The 12,452-nt window shown below is 40.6% G+C and overlaps 1 protein-coding gene across 4 annotated transcripts in view; it reads left to right on the top strand.

Annotated features, from left to right (window-relative positions):
• The window catches only part of NRG3 (neuregulin 3), a 1,029,538-nt gene that overhangs the window by 442,554 nt on the left and 574,532 nt on the right, over positions 1-12,452 (top strand). For all 4 annotated transcript variants that reach the window (XM_044916509.1, XM_044916510.1, XM_044916511.1 and 1 more), the window contains exon 2: positions 11,541-11,670. In XM_044916509.1, the coding sequence (XP_044772444.1) occupies positions 11,541-11,670 (130 nt within the window). The remainder of the gene's footprint in view (positions 1-11,540; positions 11,671-12,452) is intronic.

Below are 12,452 nucleotides of genomic sequence, written 5' to 3' on the forward strand. Positions count from 1 at the left end.
TTGGAGAACCGTGTCAATGTTTAGACATTATTTCAAAGCCGTAATAGCATTAAAGGGAAATTTGAAAGAGACAGTAATAGAAGTTCCCAGTGTCGAGCACTGTCTTTGTTTTAGTTTTTGTACCCACCTACCTTCTCCCAGTACCTACCTTACTCAGTGTTTCATTGTGTGCTCAGATCGACAGCTGTGGGGCGGATGGGTGAGAACATGAATGGGTTACTGAAAAGCATTACTTCCTGATTGCTCTGCCATTTACTCATAATAGGGTGACTAATGGAATTTGGCAAGAAGAGGCTTGAATACACACACCTTAGAAGAGTCCAACACTCAGAGCAGGTGGAACTGTAGAATGCTGAAGAACGTGCATTATGGAGTTGGGCGTCTCTGGGTGTAATTCCTGCCTTTCCATTTTATAGCTGTGAAATCCTAAGAAGATTCCTTGGTCACTCTGTGTTTCAGTTTGTCTTCTGCAAAACGAAGATAATATTTAAATCTGAATGATAGGTTTATTCAAGCATTACTATCACATTTTGACTTCTAAGGTTTCTGTTTATCCTAAGATTGTCTAGTTTCAGTTGTTACAACTAAGACAGCTAAAGACAGATTTAGACCATGAGAAGGTCCAATATACAGTAGTGTGCTTCATTAATTGTATTAACTATTAAAATATTGCAGTTGTTTTATTCTAGTTGGTAGACGACCACTGCTCAAATCCCCCTGAATGAAGTCTCTCCATGACATCCAAGATGCCCTGCACCAGGTTCCCAAACTTCCTCAGTATTAATCCAAAAACCGAAGAATTAAGATCAGCCTAGTAGCCATCCTACTCCACCTTCCATGTGAATCACCAAATACTGGCAGTTCTACTTCATAAATCTCTCTCGCATCCACCACTTCTTCCCCTCTTACCTCACCTGGAATATTCTGTATAGGCCTGCCTACATGTATGATTGCTACCCTAAGATGAATTATCCACATTATAATCAGTTTACACAATTGTGCAAAAATACATAATGATTGGTCATTTCCTTCTGGAAGATCATTCAGTGGCTTTTCCTGGCTTTTATGATGAAGAACAAAACATTTCCAAGCCCCTGTCTGTCTCCGTCCTCATCTCATACACAGTACCTGCCCCCCATTGTCAGGGCATAGGCCACAGTTGTTCAAATGGTCCATGTGCATGTCCCCTGAGGCCTTTGCACAGCTCCTCTCCAAAGGGGGGCACCCTGCACCCCACACTCTCACAGTGATCTCTAGATTTCATCCAGAGCACATGTTATGAGACAATGAAACATTCCGCCAAAGCTACATTCCCGCTCGATAATTTGTCTTCTCTACAGAATCCTTCAGGTCCTTTTGCCAAATGCAGGGCTCTTCTCCTGGGTGTGTCCCCCACTCAGGACAAGATCCTAGTCCCCTAGATGTGCTCTCTGTCTTTCATTCTTTCAAGCAGAGACATTTTGTTGACTACTGAGAGCCTTGAACCACAAATGACACACAGATCTGGGAAACCCAGCCTTTGAGCTGGTTTATCAAAGCTAACAAAAATGAGTCTCACCCTAGGGACAATTCTCAGATTCACCGTGAGAAATAATAACCTTCGTTATTACTTTCATCTGTTTGTCTCATAGACCTTAGGTTTCTGAAAGATAGGAATATGTTTTTTTCTTTATTTGGTGTGTGTATATGTGTGTGTGTGTGTGTGTGTGTGTGGTGTGGCATGTTCCCAGTAAATAGCCCATCACCAGCTGCCCAATAGTTATTCAATAAATATTGATTGAATGAAAATATGCTATAGGCTGAATGGTTGTGTCTCCTCAAATTCATATGTTGAACAGTAACACCCAATAATAGTATTAGGGGGTGGGGCCTTTTGGGGGGGTGATTAGATCATGAGGGCGGAGGTCTCCTAAATGGAGCTAGCTAGCACTCTTATAAGAGAGAGCCCAGAGAGCTCCCTCACCCCCCTTTCCCATGTGAGGACATAGCAAGAAGTCAGCCGTCGATGAACCAGGAAGCCCTCACCAGACATCAAACTTGCTGGCATCTTGATCTTGGACTTCCCAGACTCTAGAATCATCAGGAACAGATTTCTGTTGTTTATAATCCACCCAGTCTATGGTATTCTGTTATGGCAGTCCAAATGGACTAGGACAATACCCTCACACCAACCCTGAATTAAAGATTTTTACCTATTAGAGATGAGACTTTTTAAAATCCCCATAGAAACTTCATTTCTCCTAATCAAGCAGTCTTGCCAGGTAATTTGAACTATGAGTTGACAACCCCAGAGGCTCAGGAAAACAGGAGCACATTACTACAAATGAGTAGCTTAAAAATCCAGGATGCAAGAGGTCAATAGGAGAGCAGTCACTTAACATTGGTCAAAAGAGGGGCATATAACCAGATGTTTTTTGCAAAGTGACCTTGTCTTCTGTCTGATGCCAAATAAAGTCAACAGAGTATTTGGTGGAAAATCATGTGCTTATTTGGAGACATCACAGTCTGGCTGCCAGAGGAATCATTTCCCACTTTTTCAGACATTCCCTTACTTACACATGAGCAGCAGCACTGGAAATTACAAATGGCATTATAACTGCATAAGAAATTCCAATACTATCAGCCAAGGAAAGAATATGACCCTTTGTAGGTGACTGGCCAATCTTGATTTCCGAAAGAAAGATGAGTGCTGAGATTATTTGGGTGAGGCCTTTCAAGCTTCTCCAGCATAGAGACCTCAGCTAACAGACTTCCTTCAGGTCTCTGCCTATCTTCTAAGTCAGGTGCATCAGGGAATTTTAATCAGATGCCATTTTAGACCTGAATCACTCAGCTCTCCTTTCCACACCACATTCCTAAGCAACTTTCTATTGGGATTTGATTTCCCATGCAAGAATGCCTTTCAAAATGGGACTGCTGTCCATGCTGGGGACAATGTTCCACTCTCTGTGACTCTTTATTTCCCAGATGCACCCTTACATGACATATAGTGGGTGAAAGCCCCTTTCAGCGGTCCCCCATCCAGTCTCCCTGAGCTCTGCCGAGAGGCTTCTGCAAGTCCACAGGTGACACACTCACCTTGATAGCACACTTGAGCCCCCTAAAACTCCCATCGTGTTCTCATTATACAAAATTACAAAACACTTCCTCATTTTTTTACCCACATGTACATGCCAAACATAGAAGGCCCTCCAGGATTCACTTTCCTGTCTCCCTCTCACATTCCTTGGGTTTCAATAACACTGGACAAAATCAGGCCCCTTAAGGCTCTGTGACTTTATATATGCTGTGCCTTTGACCTATCCACACCAGCAGTTGCCTGCACAGCAAAACAATTCTAATTGTTTAAGGCCTATGTGAAATATGAGCTCCTACTGAAGTCTTCCCCAAATCCTAGGGTTAGAAGTAGCTCTCAGTATTTGGAACTTGCATAAGTCTTCCTTCCTCTAGTGCTATGATCATCACTCAGAACTGCAGTGTAACTCTTTACATGTTCTGCTCCCCACCCTTTTCCCAAATTAGACTTTGAGTTCCTAGAGACCTGACAAGGCCAACTCTCTATTCCTAGAATTTATCTCAAGGCCTGACATGTAGTAGATGCTTAATGGTATGCTTTCTGAGTATTATAATGGTCATAACAGTAATGATGATGCCAACATCACCAGCACACACATACCTTCAGCATGATAAGGTAAACACCACCTTGTAGCTCCATATCTGTAATAACGTGTTCAGAGCAAAATGATTAAAAAAAAATCTATGTTTGGGGTGCCTGGGTGGCATAGTTGGTTAAATGTTCGATTTTTGGTTTCTGTTCAGGTCATGATCTCAGGGTTGTGGGATAGAGCCCCGCATCGGGCTCCACGCTCAGCACAGAGTCTGCTCGAGGTTTTCTTCTCCCTCTGCCCCTCCCACCCCCATGCTCGTGCACTCTCTTTCTCTCTCTCTCTCAAATAAGTAAATACATCTTTTTTTTAAAAAAGTATCTATGATCATGGGAATGGGCCCAAGGCTGACTGCTAAAGATCAGGGTATTTTTTTTATGCTCATGGGTTTCAAATGAAAAATAAATAGTCATATATCTTTAATAAACATTTATATGTTTGTTTACTCAAGAACTTTCTCCCAGATTCAAATCTTTTGCCTGTCAAGTATGCACAGAGGTAATATTCAAAGTATTTAATAAGTAGTATGGAAATGACAGGACTAATCAGAATAAATCTGTCCATAGCTGGAGCAGAGTCAATGGCATCAATGGTGTGGTTAGTTAAGTCCGAGAATCAGTTTGTGGAGGAAGAGTAGGTTTGTGGAAGAAGAGCAAGACTTGGGTTTTCTACAAGTTTATTTTTAGGTGCCTTCGAGATATCCACCAGGAAGGGAAAGGTAGGCAGATTGAGTTCAGAAACACCAGTGGGCTGGAGGTATAGCTTTGAGAGTTGTTGGCATGTTGGCAAGAGGATCACCCAAAGCAGCTGGTTCTCGGAGAATTACCTGGAGAGCTTGTTAACTGAGCATCCCACCACTTACTTCTGGTTTCTGATGCAGTCAGTTTAGGATGGGGCTCTTGAACTTTACAGATAATGCTGATGCTGCTGGTCTGAGGACCACACCTGGGATAGCATTCACCTGGGAGATAAGTGAAAGTGGGGGAAAAAAAAAACAAACAGAAAAAAAAAAGTGGTCTGTGAGAAGGAGTACAGTGGAAAAGTCAGGCTGCATTGGTTTGAGTCCAGAAGCTACCAACTAAGAACCCTATGATCTTGGGTCAATGATATAACTCTCTAAGACTCAATTTCTCCATTTGTAAAATAAGGGAAGTAAATAACACCGTAAATTCATAGTGTTATTTAAAGCCAAAACATAGCTAATGGGAAATGGTTAGCACAGTGCAGAGTGTACATTAGGAATTATTTGAAGACTAGTTCTTAAGCCATCTGGCTTTTAAGTAAAAATTACATGAGACAGGTGGCAAAGACTAAAAAGCAGGAGGAAAATCAATGTTAGGTGATAACACAGGAGCCAATGAAAGGTTTTTCACAGAGGTGGGAGTGGCTTGAGTGTAGGTGCTTCTGGGAGTTCAAACAAGATGAGAAAAAAAATATGCAAATATCCATTGGATTTAGAGATGCCTAGTGACACAGACTGGACCATTTCAGCGGAGCCACATGGGGAGAAGAGATGGTGCCTAGAGCATGTAGCGTAGTACCTAGCGGAAGCCCAGGGGCTTATGACAAGACAAGAGCTCCAGTGACAGTAGCTGCCATTATAACTGTTATCGCTGAAAGCAGTTTGTCTAGGCCTGTGCATGCATGCAGGTAGGAGGAAATAGATTCAGCTGAAGGATAAACTGCAATTTCCAAATAAATGCATTTCTATTGAACAAGCTACGTCTCGTGCAAGCTTATTTAAACTGGTGCAGTCTTTAGAAACAAGATTTCAAACTGTAAGGTGGCAGGTATGTCATGCAAATTTAGAAAGGGTCCTTTCTACAGTTCTGTGGGAGTGGATGGCTCTGGGATACGTCAGGAACTGTCAGTTCTCGCTGCAGCCCCATGACTCAATTGAACTTACAGATTCCTTGCCCCACGTTCCTCATTTCTCCCATGCCAGCAAAGTGAACAATGTCTGGTCTCTGGCAGCAGGAAGAAAGCTCTGTTTGCCTCTTGCCAGTTGGGGAGTGGTTTATTTCCCTTTCAAACACTACTGCATTCGTCTTGCAATTTTCCTTAACCATTAAATAATTTATAAGTCCATCTCCTACCAGTGCTCCTTACTGTGTGCCCAATAAATGGCGGATTCAACTGGGAATTGTAATGTATGGCAGCAGGTTTCATTTATACCACTCCCATGGAAGAGTCTGCTGGAGTTCATGACCATATTTAAATGGGTGCTAGCCTGTAAAGGTATTTTGCTAATCCTAAAAGCTTTTAGATTGCATCTTAACTTTTCTTAGAGAATTCTCGTGAACTCAGTGGGGGAAGGAAAAAACTGGTCGATGACTCTGACATTTGCAAGCGGGAGTGCGTGGAATGGATCTGGGGTTTATGCTGCATGTCATCATTTTCCTTCCTTAGGTGTTCTTGCTCTTCATATCTAGAATTCCTTTTCCTGTGCCAATTAAATCATGCCCATTCAAGACCCAGCCCCAGTGCCAACCCTTTGGGGAGCCTTCAGAGAGAACTATAGCCTGAATTAAGCTCTCCCTTTATTCTGATTATCTACTGCAGTTATTATCTGTAATAGTCTATTTAGCGCTCTTGTTCTTGCAACAAAATCTGTGTTCCCACAATGTGCAGTGTTGTGCTGGCAACAAAGAAAGCCTCAATAAGTAATATTCAGGTTCAACTTAGTACTTAAGGGGGAAAACCAGTCATTGTTTTAATTCATTAAAAAATTAACTTCCATTGCAAAATCTGCAGGGATTTCTCTTTCCCAGACTTACATTTTCTTCCCATTTTTCCTTTAATGAATTAACCACTACTACTTCCCACTGTGCGTTTAATTACTATACTGATTGCTTACTATGTTTGCTACATGGTGTGGAAAGAATACAAAACTTAAAAGCAGAGCACTCTCCCTGACCTCCCTGGGGATAGAGACCAAAACTCAGAAAAATGTAAGAAAACACATTAAACTACATATAACAAGTGCCAGATGAATGGTCTGGATAATTGTACAGCTCCTGCGGTCTCAGGTGAATGGGTACAAGTTCCTCCTGCTGGCAACTACACTTGCTTGGCCTGAGACCTTGAACTTTGATCATGGTGCTTGGAAGGCCCATCCTTAGCACCATCTCTGTTCATCTTAAGCTGAGCGTTCCTTTGTCCTCTCTTTGAGAATACCATCCCTAATTTTTTCTCTCCTCCCGCCCCCTCTACCTATGGAGTTGGTTTTTTCCCTCCTCTCATCAATTTCTATACACTTTACCTAAATTGCTTCGGAAGCTCTTCTTGAGTCCTAACTTCTAAACATTTATTCATATGGGGTTTTTCTTTTATGAAAAGCGTGCACAGCCTTCAGTACAGAACATTTAGAAAAATTCTCATGTATAAAAAGATCATTCTTCTATAAATACCTGTTGTGTTCACCTCTGTGTCAGACCGTCCATAAGATCTTGGATCAGAGAGATGTGAAGACGTACTCTGCCCCTCAGGAGCTCATGGCCTGGTCAGATGGGAGATTCCTGGGCTGATGCAGGGGAGTGAGTGATGTCTGAGAAAGAGTTACTCTGGGATAAGAGCGAACCTTGAAAAACAAATGGGAATTCATGGGAATAGTAGGCTTCTCCTAGTTTACTTGCCTGGAAGTTTATCCTTGTGATTTTTTTTGAAGACAATCAAAACCTCTATAACAAATTTATCAAGTTACATTCCTAGAAACAGAAGACGCCCTTTGAATTTTAAATACATAACAAAATAGTAGCATATATTATAGGCAGTTTAGTATATTAGACTATTGTAAAAGTGAACCAGTTTAAAATATATAAACAGGTTTCAAAAATGCTGGATAAGTTTACAGATGAGAGTTCCATACCTGATTGTTAAGGTATCCCAAGGTTCTTAGGGTCATGAAAGTTTGGAGTTAGATCACATGCATTATGTCATTCTCCCAAATGTCCCCGATTTCCTCTTTAGAACAAAATACTCACCTGGATATTTTAAAGGACACTGTGTCACCTTAGGGCACAGAAAGAAAATACAGAAGTATACCTCATACTTTATTGTTATCTCATTTGCATTTATGTTCTATTTTAGATGTTTTTAATATATTTTATATGTAAGATAATTAACCAAATATATACATACATGCACTTATAAGTAGATATACAAATATTGGAGGGTATCATCCACAATTACTGTTGTCTCTTTGATGGGCTGTGTTTGGTTATGAGTGATAGAAAGCCTAACAGTGACTAGGCACAGTTTACTTATTTACTTTATTTACTACTTTACAAAAGTGGGTAGGTGGTCTTAGAGTTAGTGTAACAGCCTAGTGATTCCATTAAGAAATTTTTCTATCTTTCCATTGACATATTTGGTGTGATGCCCTACAAGTGTAAAATTTTACCCAGTGGTGAATTTTATTTACCTTGCCCAATGCCTGTGTGATTTTAGGTGAGTAGTGATATATGGACACTATATAGTGAAATGTTTAGGTAATTTCTAAGGTTTCAAATTTGTTGATGATTGCAGTATACTGATAGAAGGATCAAGCCTAGCATTCTGTTACTGTTTATTGTATTAAAATATTAAAAATATTTAGCAGTGGTGTTTCTTTGAATCCAGTCAAGTCATTGCAAGGGATAAGCATGTGCATTTATATTAAGTTTTGGATTCTCTAAGCTATGGAAATGGAAAACCCGAGTACATGTTAAGCCTGACATCTCTGTACTCTCTCACCTTGGACTTTTCAGAGGCATTTACTTGGGTCTCTGATCCTCTGTAATGTGCTGATACATGATAACATGATAGGGAAGGCAGTTGGTAGAATGGAGAGGTAACCACTGGAGACAGCACTTGTCAGATGGAAACTAATTGATTGTAATTGCTTTGCCATTGTATTGCTCTTGGAGTCTGTAGCTTGTTAAAACCACTGATTATAAAATAAGGATCTCACTTTTTATGCTGTAGGTTATGTTAATGAAAAGCTGTTCTTAGAGGAATGATCAGTGAATATCAATAAATGGATAATAAGAAATTAAAGGAAAACTTAACTAACTGATCATGAGTTAATATACTTCAGTCAGTGTAGCAATCAACTGTGTGGTGTTTCGTATTGAATATTTTGCTCAGAGCTCTTGAATTTTAAATATTTCCCCGTAGAAAGATTGATTCTGTGTAACTATTTATTGCAAGCTGTCTTGAATAACAGATCTTCTCTGTAGAGGAGATCTCCTGGAAAACAGAAAATGTTTCTGTTTTGCAGAGCCTTTATTTTGTGCCAAAATATTAACAGACAGATGTTTTAAAATGGAAAAATAAGTTCCTGTTGTACCACCAAAAAAAGAAGATATTAGAAGTGGGATTTTTCAATGCCCACATTATATGAGCAGTATGTGAGTGAAGATTTCTGTGACTCTGAGGGCAGTGTTTATTTTTCCAATATTCCCCAGTATTAAAGTAGGTATACTAAAATGCTAAGATTGATGTGAAATTATATCTAACTTGTTGTAAGATACGCATTAACTTTTATATGATTGTAATGATGTCTTTCATGATCATATCGTTTACCAATGGCATTTAAACTCTTAGCAGTGTTAGAGTGATCCAGATTTATTGAAGACATTTTTTACTGAACACCAATTGTGAATCGAGGCTCCACCTCTGACCTTAAGAAACATACAGACTAAAGAAACAGATAAACATGTGAACAAATGGCTACATGCAGCATTGAATGTTGAATGCAGTGATGTGAGTGATCAAAGGTGCTAGGGAGACACAATGGGAAGATGATGTAAGCTTTGAAAGATTTCTGGATGTCTTCCAGCAAAGAAAAAGATGATCCAGGAAGAAGGAGCAGTGTGACAGCTCCTTGTGTTTGGAGAAATAGAAAAATAATTGGAAATGAAGTTGTGTGTCTTAGGGTACAAGATGACCCCAGAGGGCAAAATTCCACATGGTCTCAGTCCTTCTCTGAGGAATTTGGAGTTATTCCTATGGGGATGGGGCCTGCTGAGGATTTTTAGGTGTGGGAAGGTTATGAGTGAATTTCCTTTTAGGGCAATCACTTTCTCCTCAATTTGGATGATGAACAGGAAGAGGCTCATAGTGGCTTCCAGTTACTAAGCTGGTTGGTTACAATAACCCATGATATTGAACATTATTATTTAATCTAGATCTAAGTAAAGGAAATTAAAAGAGCTTAAATGCAGAATCATTTATTCATCTTTGACTTTTTATTTTATATTTTAAAGATTTGTTTATTTGAGAGAGAGAACATGAGTGGGGGATGGGTGGGTAGGGTAGACGGAGAGGAGAGAGAGCATCTCAAGCAGACTCCCCGCTGAGCACAGAGCCGGACTCTGGGCTCGATCTCACAACCCCTGAGATCATGACCTGAGCCGAAATCAAGAGTTGGACACTTAAATGACTGTGCCACCCAGATGCCCCCATCTTTGATTTTTTAAATGTATTTTTTTCTCCAATATGGCAGTGGAGTTGGTGCTAATACTTTAGTTGCTTAAAACTGTGAAACTAAGAATGTCTACATGTGATAACAGAGTCTGTGTCTAGTAGATAGCACATACTTACGGCTAGTTCCATATTTAGGAAAAGGATGTAGACATACAGCTTAGTTTAAAAATGTAAGTAATTATGATTTTAAAAACAAATGTTTAAAATAATGCTTAAAGGGCGCCTGGGTGGCTCAGTCATTAAGCGTCTGCCTTCGGCTCAGGTCATGATCCCAGGGTCCTGGGATCGAGTCCCACATCGGGCTCCCTGCTGGGCAGGAAGCCTGCTTCTCCCTCTCCCACTCCCCCTGCTTGTGTTCCTGCTCTCGCTATCTCTCTCTCTGTCAAATAAATAAATAAAAATCTTTAAAAAAAAATAAAATAAATCATTTAAAATAATGCTTAAAAATGACAATAATTTGGTTCTGTTAGGTGTTTACCAGAAACATTCTTCACATTTCAGATTCTGTTTCGGAATTTGGAACATTTGCATTTTAATTACATAAGGAAAGGAAAACGTGGAAGAATAATTGGTTCAGCTATTAGCCGATTAGAGCTGTAACTAAAAACAAAAAACAAAAAACTCATAGAAACTGACATTGGTTTCCACAGACAGAACGGTCACAATATGCAGTGATCAGATGTTTAATGACATTTGGCAACAATAAAGGGAAGGAGATCCTGTTTCAATCTTTCATACAACGTGTTTGTTAAAAACTGAAATTAACAAAAGCGGGTTTGAGGTGTTTGACTGCAGAATCATTCAGCTTTTACTGTTAATGTGTCCTCAAAGGGGGCTTATAGAGTGATTCCAATTGCTAAAATCTAGTGGAGAAATAAGACGACTGAATACAGTGCTTATCTTAGTTGGGGCTGCTATAACAGACTGGGGGCTCATAAACCACAGAAATTTATTTCTCACAGTTTTAGAAGTTGGGAAGTCCAAGATCAAGGTGCCTGAAGATTCAGTGTCTGGGGAGCAGTGAGGACTTCCTGGCTCATGGAGCGCTATCTTCTGGCTACCTTCACATGCCTGCAGTGGGCGACGGAGCTTTCTGGGGCCCTTTTATAAGGGTACTAATCCCATTCAAGACCTAATCCCCTCCCACAGGCGCACCCGCTGATGCCACACCTCATTGTGATTAGGTTTCAACATGTGAATTTTGGGGGGCACACAATGTTCAGTCATAAAGTGTGGTCATATCCAGCTGCATTTCTTCAGTCCAGTGGAGGGTCTGTTCTCCCTCTCTGGTGGCGGAGGGTCAGAGCCCAGGAGAAGTCCTCAGTGCACAGATCCTGGCCTGGAGTGGGGCCCGGTGGTGGCAGAACGCGTTGCTGACAGCAGTTCTCTGTGTGTTTCCCCTGACAGATACAACGACGTATTCCACTGAGCGATCTGAGCACTTCAAACCCTGCCGAGACAAGGACCTCGCATACTGTCTCAATGATGGCGAGTGCTTTGTGATCGAAACCCTGACGGGATCCCATAAACACTGTCGGTAAGCCCCTGGTGGCCGGTACTGGGGGCAGGCCCTCAAAGAGGCTTGGCAGCGGGGTGGGCGGGGAGGGGGCGGTGTTTGAGCTCTGCGGTGTTACGTGGGATGCATTTAGTCCAGCTGTTGGAACGGCAGAATCAGGAGTCTTAAGACGGGAAGGGGCAAGGCTGGTATCTTTAGTATTTGAAGAAGGTAAAACTGAATTAAAATAGACAAGATCTGAATTTTACCTGACTAAGCAAAGAAGGGTTTACTTTTATATCTACCAGTTTAATAGAGATAATTATTTATTCACTTTAGAAGGCTGCATTTTTTGGTTCAGGACTTAGGCACATTGGCCTGTACTAAGAAATAATACCTTCTTGTAAAACTACAGAATGTGGCATGGCAAAGCAAACTGCTCATCTAAGATCTATCGGCTCAGTGTTGATTGTGAACCAAACCCCAGACTGTAACTGTGTCCAGAGAAGACTGGAGCTCATCTTGATTCTACCCTCGTTTATTAATTTCATTATTTTTTTAACACCTCTCTTGATGAAACACTCTCCAGCAAGATGTTGTAAATGAAATCATAGTCCTGTTATAGTCTAGGTAGAGAACTACTTAGGGAAAATTCCCAGTAGAGATCAGGAGGTGTTTAATTGGTTTTTAGAGACTTAAGGTTATTATATAAGTGCTAAAAATAAAAACAAGTTGAAATAAATAGTGCACTTGCAGGCACTGCAGCTTTAAGGTTCCATAGAAGAATCAAATTAGCATCCAAAAAATATTTCCCACTGAGCTTT

Source organism: Neomonachus schauinslandi, chromosome 6, assembly GCF_002201575.2.
Source record: "Neomonachus schauinslandi chromosome 6, ASM220157v2, whole genome shotgun sequence".
NCBI lineage: Eukaryota > Metazoa > Chordata > Mammalia > Carnivora > Phocidae > Neomonachus > Neomonachus schauinslandi.